Source organism: Homalodisca vitripennis, chromosome 7 (assembly GCF_021130785.1).
Source record: "Homalodisca vitripennis isolate AUS2020 chromosome 7, UT_GWSS_2.1, whole genome shotgun sequence".
Classification (NCBI taxonomy): domain Eukaryota; kingdom Metazoa; phylum Arthropoda; class Insecta; order Hemiptera; family Cicadellidae; genus Homalodisca; species Homalodisca vitripennis.
Genome location: NC_060213.1, coordinates 127,695,316 through 127,712,247, shown reverse-complemented (window position 1 = coordinate 127,712,247; position 16,932 = coordinate 127,695,316). Strand labels below are relative to the sequence as shown.

At 31.4% G+C, this 16,932-nt stretch overlaps 1 protein-coding gene across 1 annotated transcript in view; it reads left to right on the top strand.

The window, feature by feature from the left end:
- The window catches only part of LOC124366297 (Ca(2+)/calmodulin-responsive adenylate cyclase-like), a 241,918-nt gene that overhangs the window by 168,231 nt on the left and 56,755 nt on the right, over nt 1-16,932 (top strand). The window contains exons 11-14 of the mRNA XM_046822724.1: nt 5,899-6,081; nt 8,720-8,725; nt 13,786-13,872; nt 15,218-15,403. Coding sequence (XP_046678680.1) covers nt 5,899-6,081; nt 8,720-8,725; nt 13,786-13,872; nt 15,218-15,403 — 462 coding nt within the window. The remainder of the gene's footprint in view (nt 1-5,898; nt 6,082-8,719; nt 8,726-13,785; nt 13,873-15,217; nt 15,404-16,932) is intronic.

Here is a 16,932-nt window from a genome sequence, read left to right as displayed (position 1 = left end):
TGTCAAGGTTGCAAACTCCCCTGCTTGTATATTTTTCCCAATCACTAAATTTATGTTGCTTTTCCAGATTCATTTATGCTATTCTTGCTATTTTCTATATTTGATATTAACTGATTTTTTTTCTAATAAGGCATCCTGTAGACATTTTTATTCTATCATACATATCCAAATTAATTTTAGTGATCTTTTTTTCCTTTTTTTTCCTGATTAGTCTGAGAGCTGTTGTTAACTAGAACTTTTTGGAAAGGTGTTATTTTTAGGCAAATGAAAATTTGGCAATTGTACTCTGCAGATGAAGCACTTCCGCTGATTTTTCACTTAACTGCTTCTCCATAATATTATTGTTTCCAAGTAAGACTTCATTTTTTACCCTTTTCATTCTTGATTTTATCCTCCAGATCTTGGTTTATTTTGTTCCATTATTTCAATTGCTTGTTTCATCTCACTCTGATTACTCCTGTGGCAACATAACTTACTGTCTGTACTTTGACTACTTTCTGTGACAGTGAGATTTATTAGATTCCATTTTAAGTTTTCCAATGTTATATCCTTTGTTTTTAAATCTTTTAATAAGCACTTTGTTTGTTGAGATCTGTTTTGCATGTAGAGATTTTTCAAGTTTTAGTGCGGCTTCTAGTTTTAACATTTTATTAACTGTGTTTCTGTTGCTTTTCTTTCATATTCTAAACATAAGTTATTTCTTATTTCTACTTCTTTCTTCAATTTATTATCCTTGAATTTTATTTCCAATATTTTTTCTCTCAATTCAGAGTCTTTATCTTCTAAAATTAGTTTATTCATCTCTTCAAATTTTTTTGATTTTATCTTCACACTCGGTGTGCAAGTTATTCATTAGCATTTTCAAATCGTGTAGCTCTTTTCTTTTTTTCTTCATTTTCTTTCAGTAACGCATTGCCAACCTCTGCTGCAATCGTCAAAGATGTTTTCAAGATCTAATTTCTCATCATTTTCAAGAGCAGATATTTTTACTTGGAGTTTTTCAAGGTCATCCGAACTCTCTTGACCGCTACACGGGTGACACTTCCAGCCTGCATTGCTTTCTTTTGATAGTTTAACGAAAGACTTCATCTGTCATGTCAATACATTTGACATGATACCACATACTACATGGCCCATTACAGTGAACTGCTTGATGAACGAACTCCTTTTTTACAAATACCACAAGGATAATTGTTTTTCTTCATATTTTAATTGATTTTTATTTATTATTGTTAGCTAGAATCAAGTTTTTACATAGCTGAAACATTAATGAAATAGTTTATGTAGTTATGAAAGAAAGCTTTATTCTCTTTCTCTTTTGTATTTATATTTTCAGTTTATTATATTGTAGTAGGATGTTAATGATCCAGAATGTAAACAAAAACAATGTAAACATAGCAGACAGTGTCCATGCAGTAGACAACCTGAGATAACACCAGCTGGCTATCGGCTGATTTGACCTTGACCTGTTTGTGCAGGTGCTGTCAGTTGGTTAATGTCTAGGTTAGCTGCTTGGTTGAAATAAAACTTCCTGTCACTATACAAGTTCAAATGCAGTGTACAACTTCCTGTCAGTTACTATTTTTAGAACCAATTATTTTGCAAATCTTTATAAAGAGTTTCAAATTACTTGTAAAGCATATAATACAACTATTCCAATAAAATTCATAGATGTTAACAGTCACAAAAATGTTAAAAATCACTGATCATTTCCTTTAACAAAAACATGTGGTTTCATCTCCAAAATGAGTAAGTAATTTTATTTACTAGTTTTTATTTCAAAGTAGGTTATTAAAAATTGAAACCTAATGTCTCAATATTATCTTTATATTTGACTCTACAATTTTGCTGCACTATATTTTGATTATTACTTTATTATAAGTGTAAAAATTAGAAATAACTGTCACCTGCACCACACCACCGCACCGCACCACCAAAACATTGACTCATTAATTCCAAAATTAAAATGTCATAACTATGTAGGTACTTTGACTACTTTCATAAATTTTAAGTATTATTTTGTGTAACGTAATTTGATTTTAAAAACTGTCAGGTTATTTTGGATCACCCAGTGTATATATCAGAACTTTGTATGCATTATTTGGTATAGAGATTTCAACATTGAACGGTGCCAAAACATTGCTTACTGTAATTGAAATGCTTTCTAAAATTAATGAATATTAATAAAATCAGTAATAATGTATTATTTTAATTTAGGTATGTTGTAAAAACTGTCATATTCAAAATTGTTGAATCCGGCCGGGTGACACATGATAAAATAACTAACTGTAAGTTTTGCGAACCACGAATGCTGCGCAGGGCAAGCTCAATCTGTTTGGTTGTAGGGGTAGGGCTTATTTGGCTATTTTTAGAAACAATGGCCTGGACAAAACTGTGATATCGGTGCTATTGTATTAGCGTTTGTATGTGCACTAGGATGCTTTGTATTGGTGTCATAGCTTTTTTGACTTTTCATTATGTAAAGATCAGAATTTTAAATACTGTGCATTACTGAATGTTTCATTTTTGCTAAACTAACTGTTAATTTGTATTTATAACCTTTTGAATTGTATTTTAAAGTACATGCTTAACCATAAAACATGAGGAAACCTAGTGCATAGTTTAATTTTACAGTTTCAAATTGAATACATTTTTTGTATTGTTATAAAATTTTATGGGAAAAAAGTTCTAGTGCAGAATTAACTCTTTCCTAATTACGTTGTGCATTAAAAAAAGAAAGACTGCAACAGCAGTAGTGAATTTAACATAAATAACTTGTGTTGGAATATTCAAATTGCCTGCTTCATATTTCCACCCATCCCTACATCAGTTTCTTTACTTCCCACATGACCAGTACATGTTTATTTACACATCTGAAGTATTCTCAGAATGTTAAGTTCCTCACAGTATAATGAACACAATCAGGTTCAATACTAAGCACTGAACTTAGCACAAGAGCAGTTCACATTCAAACACCAATCTTTAATAAATTGGAGTGTTTAACATTTTGCTGGTTGGTTTATTATGCTTGTTTGACTTAAGTTGTTTATTTACTTTTCACAACGCTTAGTTTAAGTGTGATCGTGGTTTTATAAAACAATATTAAAGCTATTTTATTAATATTAATATTTTTTTAGAAAACCACTGCCTTTCAACTGCCTCTTTTTACTGTATATTTTGTTGTTATTGTTGGTTGGCTACTCATTTGTTTGTGGTCATAGCTAGTAATTTTATTTGCTGATGGCTGTACAATTATTTCTTCTGTATTCTTTATCGTTGTTTTTATTGTGAATTTGCGCCTCAAAGTAGCTTACAGTAGTTTTTTAGGTTAGAAGATTTTCCAAGTTTTATTTTGACTAATTCTAATGTTTTCCTTCACACAATAGTAAACTTTCCTGTCTGATTCATTGTTGGAGAGACACTAAATGTATATTTTTATTTGTTTTTTTGGCAAAAATGCATCACCGGCTTAGTGTTGTTTGGTTTATTGTTTTTATGCTCTAGCTTGTTGAGGATTAAATGTTTTATATGTTGATGTATGGTTGTTCACTATTTCATCATTTAACTGGCATTCACCTTCGATTTTCTGTTTTTTATGAATCCTCTCTTTAAATTGGTTGAGTTTGGTGTTATATGTGATGACATAAAACACTAATGTTTTACAGAATTCTCTTTATGTCATTGTCTTTTATTATAGTTTAATTAACCCTTTGTGGATTGAGTTGTATGCAGGAGCGTGCCCTGACGGGTACGGAATATGCATAGTGGCTGAACAGTAATGTTATAGGCTAAAACTCGTACAATCATTGCAATTCTGCAATCCGGAGCATCCAACACGAATTTAAAGTAATAGAATACTGTGCCGTACCACCCAATATTACCAATTGAAACACTTTTACGCGTACTGAATCTTTAGGTTTAATCATAGTTCTTAAATCTAAATAATACATGCAATATTGCATAGATTTCACTATTTTCTGTACTAATGCAAAATATTAATGAAAAAAAAAAAATATATATAATTCATTTTGGAACTTAGTAGTAAGATTATTGTAGGCTAAATTCATCCTAGCACCTTGTTGTTTACTGGAGATTTCCAAAAAAAAGCTTGTAACTGAAATAATTCCAAAGAGACATTGCTAGTAGTAATAATAATGCTATGAACAGATCATTTTGTAAATTGAATAACTTGGGGCTCAACTCAGAGATACTAATTTTAATTTGTTGGATATTTATGAAGGTTTAGACTGTTGATAGTTTTTATTTACTAAATAAGCCCATACATACTACCAGATATTATGAAAAGTATAACGAAAAGATTTAGACCCAACGATCTGTGATCAGCTGACGTCAAATAAGGCTGTACCACTTTGCGATAGTGCCTTTGTCTGCAATCCACAATGGGTTAGTTATCATAATAAAGTATTCTATTAGATAAAACCATATTAATTATATACAACAGTGCCTCACAAATTTTACTACAGACCATTCGAAACCATTTTTGTCTAAAAAAAGTGAATAGGAGAAAACAAATTTCTGTTTGTAATAATCAATGTAAACTTCAAAATTAAATCTTTAAATGAAGATACATTCTATAAGCATTAGAATTTGAATGAGAACATAGTAGTTGGCTCATAAATACTGACTTTGAATCATATAAATTTTTAGAATGTTCATTTGAGAAGTTTGTGTATACAGTGTTTTGTGGACATTTTTATATATGCTTGTTTTGTTTATTATGGTTCTGAGTAATATTTGTTCAGTTCCTTCTGTCCTTTCCAAACTACTGAATTTGTAACTTAAAAAAAGAAAACAGATTTTTTCCAGACATCATATTTAATGATACAACAAAATCAGTAACACTACATTTTGTTATCTGCAATCTGATCTCTTCCTCAGGTGGATAACTAACCTAACACATAACTGCAATATAGGTTAAAATTTTAAAAATCATACCAAAGCATTGTTACACAGTTTGCTATCAACACGAGGAAGAGATCAGATTGTAGATGTTGAAATATAGGGTAAATTTTTTTTCTGTATCACTGAACAATGGCAAATGTCAGGAGAAATCCAGTTTCCCTCACAATCCCTTCATAGTTAAAAACAAACTTAAAGAAAGAATCATTGAAAGAAACATTCATGTCAACTTTCTTAAATGATTTGTGAGGTTGCAACTCCTAATTTTGATGGTGGTTAATAAATAGTAATCGAGATAGACGTTTGGAAGTTATGACTGAAGTAATATTTTATGACACCATTTTAAGATGTAAACTTACTTATTCTTGGCTGGATGAATAATAATTGTAATGTTAGTTTATAAAATTACTATTGCTAAAATATATACTATTAGGAAAAGAATTGCCTGATTTCTTTAGGTGTTATGTGTGTTCTATAATAACTTCTTCAAAACTGTTGCTAAAATTTTCATTTATAAGCACCAAATTTATTCTCCCTCAATGAGGGTTTAAATAAAGGTCACAATCTTAACTGCACAATTGGGAAAAAATTGAAAGTTTAACACAAATCTGAACACAAGATTCAGATTGTGATATAAGAATATTTCGATAATGGTTAGGTAATATAGCAAATGGATTTTGGATTCTAAAACAAGCCTATTTAAAGATGTTTACAAATACCAGATGTGGATACTTCTCATATGAACAATCTGCCTTATGTATTTATTCATTAGTTTTGGAATGGATCGTTTGAACTGCTCTTTTTAATTTATACTGAATTGATAATTTAAAATAAAAAGCTGGATTACGTTGAAATTATACCGTTATTCCAAATTATGAACATCCAGTAGTCAAAACGAGCTGTGACACATCAAATGAATGGGTGCCGCCAATTGCGCGGAAGGTAACATTGTCTAACCGGCACCTGTCTGACCGACAGCCGTTGTTGTTCAACACCCTGCAGGTGCGGTCGGCGCTGGGTGCTGCGCAACGGCGCAAGCTGAGCTTCAAGAACGTGTCCAGCGTGGTGGTACAACTGCTGCACTCCATCAAGTACTCTGTGGAGGTGCCGTTCTCCAACATGGCAGCCGGGGCTGATCTCAAGGCCAACACTGCTAGGAAGGTAAACTGTCAGAACATTGTCAGTTTAGTGTTTAACTACTGTACTATAGTAGTGCAAATGCAGATTACCTGCTTCAAAAAAATGTGCACTCTGTGAACCTTTCCAGACACGTAATAATGCTTTCTTTAGAACGGTGGTAATAAAATTTGAGATTACGTTGTTGAGTGTATCATAAACTAATTATGTGTTTCTGTTTTTGTACCATAGAAACAAACAAGTCTGTAACAATTAGGTGTGTTTCAAAATTATCCGTAGTCTTATAAAAATTGTTAAAACACGCCTTTTCTTGTGAAAATAGTTGGTCAATAAAGCAAACCAGCATAACACTAATAAATTTGTTAAATCTATTTTGTAGAACATTTTAAAATTCATTCTTCAATTTCGAGACTTGTTTCAACGTAACGTAAATTGCTCATATGTTTTAATATTGCTGAGCGTTGTGTTTTACTACAGATAAATTACTTACTAATCTTTTTAGCTTATATTATTTTCTGTTATGGTCACATTTTTTGGAGAGTACATTTCTAGAAAATGTATGGCTGCTTCAAACTATAATACAGAACACTGTGTTAGTGCTGTGTGGAAAAAAATTATCATAATTTTATAATCTCACTATTTCTGAAATTAGTTTTTATTAAACTGGGAATTCATACATTTTTAACATTTTCAATTTAAAGTTTCAATTTATTGTCTCAAATCTTGTTCAGCACCTTAAACGTAAAAATATGAATTGGGGTGAAGCTCTGTTATTAGTGGATTGACAAAACTGATTTGTTTACAAGGGGGTTTGTAATTGAAAAGTGATTATTTAGTTAACCGACAACTCTCTGCTGATGTTCCTGAAGATATAGATAATTGTAACACAGTGTTGATTAAACTATTGCATAACAGCTGGAGTTGCAGGTGGTTTCATTAATAGTTACGTCAGTGTTTTGTAAAAGAATGTATACCCAATTAAAAATCTTTAAGTCTTTGAGTCAATCTGAACCAGAAGTAACATTCACTAACACAAAATGAGACACAAACGGAAAGTGTTATATATATAGTGTAATATATTTTTATTTAGTAAATTTTGAATTCTCAAAATTTATGGGTGGGCATTTTGTCAGTTTGGTAAGTGAAATGTGTATAATGTTACTGAATTAGATGTAAAATTTCTGTCTACATATAATATAATTAAGATATTGTTGTAACTATATTCGTTAAATCTCATCATATTATCTCGCTTTTATTTATTCTTAGATAAAAGTTGTTTGTATCTCTGTTTTTATTGTCAATGTTAGTGGTTAGATCATTGTATAGATTTTTTAAAAATCAAGTGCTTTTTGTACATCTGTGGTAGTGCAATGGTATTGCATAGTCATTTAAATAGTGGATGAAACATCATTAATGTTTGTATGTTTGAGATAAATATGTTATTTTGTTTGTGTTTATACACTATAAGTGCGATTATTTTTTTAACTGTGGTATGTGTGTACATATTTATTTATTTATAAATATATACGAGTTGATTTCTGATAGAATATATTTTATACTCTATTTTTGTCTTATTAGGAAGAAATGATTTCAACAATAATGATATAATTGGCTCTGATATTTTATTTTGTTGTTAGTTTGTGGCAACACTTTAAAATGGAAATTGACTGTGAAAAAATGCGGAGATCCACAGGGTTCAGTTTTTGATCCAGTACTCTTCCCTCTATAAAATGATCTGTCAACTCACCTACAGGAGGTCATATAAAACAGTCATATATGCCAATGATACTGCTGTTAAATTTGCAGAAAAGGAACAAAAAAAGTCCAAAGGTACTGTGGTAACATGGAGGCTGATATAAAATTGGCCAATCATGCAATAAGCTCATCACAGGAACCTGTCTCATTCATAGATTCATGCAAGTAAACACTTCAGAAGTAACTAGACCAGCTCAATCCTTTTAAGATACGTCGTAATATTTTGTGCAGGATCTATTACAAAATTAAAAAAAATTTTATAACCACAAAAAAGAGCTGTTTAAACTTTGCAGTTAGATCTTGTGTTCCAGTGTTGAATAATAACCTTTGTTGAATATTGAGTTCTCAAAGTGGTAACAGTTTATAAGTAAGAGATATCCACACCAACACAGTCTACAATTCAAACAAGATAACTATCTAATAACGTTGTCGGTTGTACAGTTGCAACATTTTTGGGATGTCCAATGCACAACTGTGGGTGTGACCAGAATAGTGCATGTTGGTACTGATGTACAGAGGTCTCTTGCATGTTGCAAAATTATGAAAAATACAAAGAGTGAAATGATATTAAAGTATCGAAGTTAAAATTGAATAAAATATGACCAATAAATACAATAAGCAGTGGATCAATAATGTTGTACCGTACTACAGTTGAAATTTCAGTTTTTATCCTGAAACATGAGACGTATTCCTAGTTTTTAAATCGTACGTCCGAGATGTTCAAATGGCCCTTGTACGCAGATAAGACGTAAGTTAGTGTAAGAGCATTTTGCCATGGAACAAGGTTGTAAGTACTGTGTAATGTATTGTGGCTTGTAGGACATTAAGAGATGTTGGTTTACCACAGCGATGTTGTGTAGCGTCAGTAGTCTGTATGTAGCATGTTGATGTTGTGTTTGTGTTCTAGGACGCGGTAAGTGTTTGTAGGCTGCACACCAAGGCACACTCACAGGCAAGTTTGCTAGTGTTGCACACTCGTACCACAATTAAAAATACTAACATCGGATCTCAGCCAAGGTTTTTACAACACTTTTTATATTTAGCCTGGGTTTTCGATATAATAATAATTTGTGAATGGTAAGCAACATGATAGCTGAATTAGCGATGGTAGAAATTAAAGTAAGTTAGAGGTTTCACATTAGTGTATAGAAGAAAGTTAGAAACATAATTAAATCTTTAACGGAACAGTCTTTATTAATACTATTTATAAAAATGGATTGTTTTTTTATTCTTTTTTTTAAGTACTATTGTAAATTTTGACTCTGTAGCCAGACAATGAATGAGAATGGTTAGTTACTTCTTAACCATTTCCCCTTGGTGGATAAATCTATTTAATTGTCCGTCAGAATTGACTTGAAGTGTGTAGTTAATATGTAATAACAAATTACATATACATTTTTCCACATTTTGAAATAAGAAGTTTACAGAAAATTTGTAAAACATTTTGGCTTTTTACAATAATAAAATTTAAAAAATCGGGTATAATCTTTTCAAAATTTACATGTAAAGTAGAACAGTCAAAGGCGAACAAAACAAAATAACAAGTATGTAAAAAACAATATGTAGTGTATGTACTTTTTTACTGTTTTATTTAAATAAGTTTTCATAAAAAAGTGTTTTTTTAAGGTTAAAACCAAGCTCTTACATTTCCACCATTTTAATTGCTGCAACCAGGTCTGCAGATGACTATATAAGTAAAGTAAAAGTAAAGTAAAGTAAAGATGTCTTATTTTACCTTATTGTCTTTTTGTCTTATTGGTCTTATAACTACTACCGCATTGGGTTAAGGTTAAGTTATCGTTACATTGGCGATTGCATGTTTGACGATTTTTCTGTTTTTAAATGAGATGAATTTTAAGGCATAAAAGTAGTATGCATTTAAACTGTATTTGTTTATATGGAGGAATGTTATAAATGTTTTCTATTTGATCCTTACAAAAAAATATTAAGCAAACCAATGCAGAGTACGATTTTGTAGTAACAGCAACAAAGCTATTTCAAATGTAATTACGTAACATTTTTATTTTATCGCAAAACGCAAATGAATAAAATATTATTTGGGATTGATCTTTATTTATAGAATGTTCTTATAGCACATTGGTTTTTCTGGTACATTGAAGTTAACACATGTAGAATCTGAAAATATGTTAAAGGTAGAATTTTATTATAGTTTTAGTACAAGATAAACTCAGCTTATTTATTTAATTTAACAATAAAAGTGTGTAAACTCTGAAACTTGTAGTACTTTTTAGCAACACTAGACTAGTTGACTAGATGGTTGCTTGGCTGAAGAATTTGTCATGTTAGTATTTTCTATTTAGAGTTTTAGTAATCTTTCTCACTTTACAGTTCCAGAGGTGTAAATCTAAATCTAAAGCATGGTGAGCATGATTTTTCTTAAATGACGTTACGTCAACATTTTTAGCAGAAATGTTTTAGGGATTATTATGTATTCGGGGAAACCAAGAATGTGTGGTTCTCAAGCAGTAAACTATTTCAATAGAGATGAGATGGGCTGATTCCATAAATTTTCAAACTCAAATTTAACATTTTTTCTATTTTGAATGTGAATTTTCAATTCACTTGTAACTAGGAAAAGACGAGTTCAAAATGTTCCATTATGAATCATATTTTGGAGGGTTATTTAGAACCCAAAATATTTATTTTCATATTTTTTTGTTTGAATTGAAATTGAATGCATAATAAATTATGCATTTGCTGTGTTTTCTGTAGTCTACTAATTATGTTCCATATTTTCCTTTATATATATTAACCCTCCATCAGGCGCTTAAAATTAGAAACACCATCAGGCACTCACGGAGGTTTCCTCCAGGTTAGCGAAAAATGGATATCATAGTCGTTTAAACTGTTTTTATTTGTTTAAATATTACATTGTAATATATTAATTTTTAGAAATTAAATAAAAATTAGTCTCTTATGTAATGAATTTTCCAAATAAGAAATTCAAAATCTTAAAAAATGTTATTGTATAATAGCAACATGATTAATTTTAAGGAATAATGCAATTAATTGTAAAAATGTTTAACCTACTGTAATAATATTTGGAAATTAACTTACTTTTTAACTTTTTACAAAAACAACTGAGAGAGATAATGAGATTTATTCCAAAAAAATATAAACTTTACAAACAAGATTATTAAGGACATACTTCAAACTTACTTCAAAGTACTTACTTCAATTCTTCAGATATTATACTATTGTAATGTCAATTATTACTCTGAAATCAAAATTTAATCTTTACTAAAACTTTTTTTACACACTGCACAAAGTTTCAAAACATTTTCCTTCTGGTTCTTATAACGACATTGTTTACTCCATAAAACAGTACTGAAATGTTCCCTAGCACACGGGAACTGTACTGACAAGTCTCTTGTCTTCATTCTCCATTTCACAAAATTCAAATAAAATATATTGTAAAACTTAAAAAGAAACCATCACAGGTCACATATTTAGGTGCACACGGTTTATTACTCCATAAAAAACTGAACACAATAAAGCGCTCACAGAGATTTCGTCCAAACACTACAAACACAACATCGGGCGCTCACGGAGGAATCGTCCAGTCTCGCACGGAAGTAGACCTCATACTGACAGATTTTGACAAAGATAAGCGGGAGGCTATTATTTAGCTTCCCCGAAAGATGCTCGTGAAGTACACTGCGGGAAACGACTGCCAACATCAGAAAAGTAGTACTATTTTTAATAATAAAAAATACACGGAGTAAAACTCCGTTTAGCGCCCGATGTAGGGTTAAAAGTTTGTTATATCCAGTGGATATTCAAATCCAGTGAAATTTCTGTTCCTTAATAAGAGGTTTTAGTTTTCGACTCCACTTGTACTACTTTTTTGTTGAGAAACAGTACATCGGTTGGCAGCACTTCAGAGCACATCTTTGTGCTGTGTTCATTTTAGCTGTACTGTGTCACATAATTTATTATCAATAAACAGTGTTTTGTTTGTTGGTCTGTCATTTGCTACTTTTCCGCACCTTGAAACTATCAGACGCAGCTCAATAATTGTCGTAGGACAAGAAATTGTGCAAATTTCCCATATCAATGATGGTATGGTTCATCATTACAAGCTGATAAAGATGTGATACAGTCGTAAGTTTAAACAGCATTAACCTGGTCCAATTACTGCTGTTTTTCCGAGTAAACCTTTGAGTGTAAGGGAAAATGTGGAAATTGTACAAAATTTAGTTCAGAATTTTTTCGTTCATTTTTGTCTTGGTTAAAAATTTATATAGGTAACTAATCCTGTATTCAAGATAAATTATGTGGTAAATTCTTAACAAATTGATAAAAAAAATTAAGAAAAATCTATATTATTTTATATATGTTTATATAAAAATAATAATACGAACAATACAAAAACGGTTTTTAAACTTGTACTTAAACTGTTATACTCGACAAATTGTTGGTAAGTAAAACGTGTAAACAAACACACTATGAGCCAAAGAAGTGAGAATTATGGATTTGAGGACATTTAAAGTTGAGAATCGGATTCAGCCCATCCTGAACTTTTAATAAAAATATCCAATTGTGAGCTCTAAAATTTTTACCCTAAAAACTATTGTGGGTGTAGCTACTAAAACTTATTGAATATGGCTTACACCTATCACAATACTAAAATCCTCATCGAATAAGTTGTTTTTAGGATTTTTGTATTTTTTTTAACATTATGAAGAGTGTTCTTTAAATCATTTAAATCAAATGCTTTTAGGCTGTTATCTACAATATTCTTCGCAAATTTTTCTAAAATTAATATTTTTTTATGAAGGTTAAAGTGATGAGTTGAAATAATCATTGTTTATATTCTTATCTACTGAGTTTGTAAATAATTGTGGTCGAATCCCATGCGAAAAGTAAAAGTTTGATATTTGTATTTGAAAATCTGAAGTACTTACGCACAAAATACATGTCTTAAGCCATTTATAATTTGAGATCTGCTATGGAATAAATATCTGCAACCGAGTATTTTAATATTACAAAGTACGGGAAGTTGATGTTGCTGCCAGAAATATCTAAGTCAGGGGAGACACTTGCACACAACCGACTCTATCCTCGAAGGTAAGATGGTTGGTTAAATTACTAGGTTGGCCACATTGTACAGAGAACAATCATGTTTTAAATATAGTATCATTTATATTTAACACATAAATTATTATTTAAATTTAGAATTTAATGTTGTTCATTTTTACCATTCGTAAATTTATTTCGATTGGACTTAATCTATTTTAAATCTTAATGGTGTTATAAAGTTTTATGGTTTTCAACGACAGCCTTACTACGAAGTCCATAGTCATTCAGTTTGATACATCTTTGGAAATAGAACAAAATATTTAAACTTTACAAAATCCAATTTAAATATCAGGAGAAAGTTAAATATTTAGTTGAGCTCTATTTCACCTTTCAATTCACCTCACAATTCAATTCAATACACGATAGATATGTTATGTGCAGAAAACTTAACTGTCATCTTGTCTGTGATTGAAAATTCTTTCATTAGGGTTTCTTCTGTAGTTTTAATTTATAGATATTTTCTTTGTTTTCCTCTTATATATGATATGGTTCAAAATTTACAATGGGGAGGGGAGAGATTTTAAAATCAGTCTGTGTATAAGCTGAAGGTTATTGTTTGGCTTAAACGCCATACTTAAAGTTATTCATCTTGGATTTAGTACATCACAAACTTGTTGAAAAATGAGAAATTGAGGTGTATATTTCTATATATAGTAACTCTTAAAACCCTTCAAGGTATCAAATAAAGGAACTCAGGAACTCTTATAAAAGTTATTTCGTTCTTGTAAAATATCGAGTTTTTACTACTGAACCAAGCGCAGTGTACATATAAAGAGGCATAAGTTATCATGAGTAAGGAAATTTAGTGAGCAGAATGTGGCCAGCCTGGTGGTTCGTTGTAGGCCTACTGTAGTGGAGTGTGACTTGCAGGTTTTAGATCTGCAGAGGGCTCTACATGCAGATCCAACTAGCGCAGGCCGTGCCGACACTCTCAGTCTGCGAGACATCACGGCTAAGGTAGGCAGAAGCTGTTATTGTCTCTGTCTCTTATTCTGTCTCTGTCCTTCTGTCTTTCTATCTCTGTCTCTGTCTATTTTATCACAACTGATAATGAGTACTGTAAATGGGGTTTTTAATTTACAAAAAGACTCCTGGTACTCAACATAAACTAAATTTTTAATAGGAGTATACATTTTTAATAAAGTGTTATTAATTTTTTTGTGACATAAAAACTCCCCAGCTACTTACTACATTAAAGTGTTTGGTTCTCAATCAGATTATAAATTTACAAAGTTATATTTCTTAGAAATATTAATTTAGTTCCTTGTATTGAAAATATGTAGTCTACTACAGTATATATTTAGATTGGTCTTGTAAAATGCTTTAATCATAAATAAAATCGAGAATTTAAGAGAGCAACAACATTTGTATAAAATATAAAATAATAAAAATGTATTTATCGTATAATATTAGCCTTTCATTCTTATGTGTATTTTTGTCTTCAGCTCTTCAAACTTCATTTTTCAACTTCTTTAAATTTTCTCATTCAAAAACTCTTTTCTAGATCTACCTAATGAGCTACTTAATTTTAATATTTGCAAAATTATATAATACAATGTATATGTATTGTAAAATTATACATTATATAAAATAAATGTAATGAGGGAAAGAAGTTTGTTAAAAACGTTACCTTTGCCATTACGTATATAAGGTTTGTTTTTTAGATACTTGGGCTTATTGAAATTATTTTAAGCCTGTGATAATTTTAATTTAAAATCGTTTAATAGCCTTGGTTAGCATCAGGTCTAAGATTGAATATTGTTTATAAATAACATTTTGCCTAATCCAATAGGAGGTTGAAAGATAAAAATTACCTTCGGTCCTTACATACGTCTTTGTTCGATGTATATCCTTTGCTGAAGCTCATATTAATTTAGTTTTCTTGTTCAGAAATGGCAGCACTGTGGAGTTGCACGTGAGATTACACATCGAAAAAAAAAAAATAAAATTGGATCATTAGACATTCTCCCTGACCCTATTGTATAGTCAAATTCGTCACAAAAAAATTTGTTCATTTGAGGTTTATCCTTTGTATTAGGGGAAAATAACCATAATTTTACTGCCCTAAACTTGTGCAGCTCAGTCCTCATTCATCATTATTTCATTCACGTATTTCTAAAATTGAACTTAATCCAAGCACCAATAATAATACATCAGTTAATCCAACAAAACCAATAATGTAACAAAATACGAAACGCATCTTAGCAGTATTTTCTGCTCTGGTGAGTTGCGTAATGTTTTCAAAATTCAACTGAAATTCACATGCTCTGTATTGGGAATTGTCATTGTTACCTTTGCGCAGAACAAAGTGACGGACAAGTTCAAGCGGCCGTTCAAGAAGCGCCACTCGAGTGTCTACCACCAACCCTCCAACCGAGTCAACAAGTACCTGAGTCAGGCTATCGAGGCGCGCAGCGTAGACCGGGAAAAGAGCAACCACGTCAACCTCATCACTCTCTGCTTCAAGGACAAGGAGAAGGAGAATCAGGTAATCGGAAGGTTTTGTCTCTCATTGCCTATTGTTTGTGAATCAATCTAGATAGAAATTCATGTTTGAAAGAAATATAAAGAATTTCAAAACCTTCACATTTTTGTTCTTTCCGGGGGTGTAATAGCCCTGCAATTAGTTCTCAGAGCTTGTTTAAAAAACATTTTTTACTTTTAGTCCGAATTTCTCTTTCTTTTCTTAGTTAACCCCTTGACTGCCACGACCGTGTTGTCAAGTTCCAAACAATTGCTTTGCTACACAGTACCAGACAGTTGTAAGATGATATACATTGGTAGTGTTTATTTAAACTACTATTTAAACACATCCAGAGTAGTGCTTAATTGTTACTATACTCTGATGGTCAATTAAGGAACTATCACGAAAGCACATGGTGAAGTTTTACCTGGACGTTAAAAACAGAACATTACTGATGTTTAGTTGTTTTTTCAACTGTGGTTTTATTTTCTATTTTAATTGTGGTTCAGTCGTTATGGCAGGAATTAGTTGTAATAATGATAAGGGTGTTTTTATCAATTTTAGATTTGTCCAGATGCGTTGTTGTAAATTAGGCATTTAACAGTTTAACTTTTCTGAGAATGATGACGAATCAGGAGATTCTGATGTCAGTTAGGTAAATGAAGATATCGCTGAAGTTCATTATGGTGGGTGAGAAACTCACTAATTTTGTGCTGACTGTGGAACAGCTCTGGGCATGGAAAATAAATCCGGCAGTATCCTATAACAACAACATTGGAAACTCTGTACTTAAAGGGTTAACTGAACTCTTGGTTTGCTGATGCAAAAGTTTTTTGTAATTTAGGTTGGTTATGTGAACATCGTACTATCTATTTTTACCCTCTTGGATTAACCCTTTGCGGTCGGTCGTCGACTATAGGTCGACCGCGGCAGTTTCGCTGAACGCTCGCATGTCGACAATAGGTCGACCGGATAATGTCACTGCTTGTTTGTCCATTTCTAACCTATTGCTGTTCGGTATTTGAGTTATTTGGTACTTTGGACTTCTATTTTGGTTACGTGAATGCTACGTCGATCTTTATTCACGATATAGGAGGCATTGGAAGTGAAAATAGAAGACCAATACAACTGACGTCTGCACTTGCGCCGTGTTTACAAATATGGCTGGTCCAAGTACAAGTTTTACTGACGATGACGAAATATTAGATGAATTAGATGATTGTGATAGTATTTTCAGTGAAATTAGTATCCAAAATGAAAAACAGATTATTGAAGAAGACCGTGATAGTGATTGTTTGTTGAATCATGAAAATTCTTCTGAAAACATTGTGGTAAATGACGGTAACCTAGTCGCCGGTAACCTAGACGACGAAAGTGATTTGTTTAGATTGGAAACTAGGTAATGATGGGGAAGAATTTGATCAATTCGTGGATAATGTGATAGAAGTAGGACAAGGAGATGCAAATAATACAGTTAGGCCTAGGCTACAAACTAGTAGACTAAGAGGAAGAGCTAGACATGTTACCCAAAGTAGGCCTAGGGCTGGACTAAG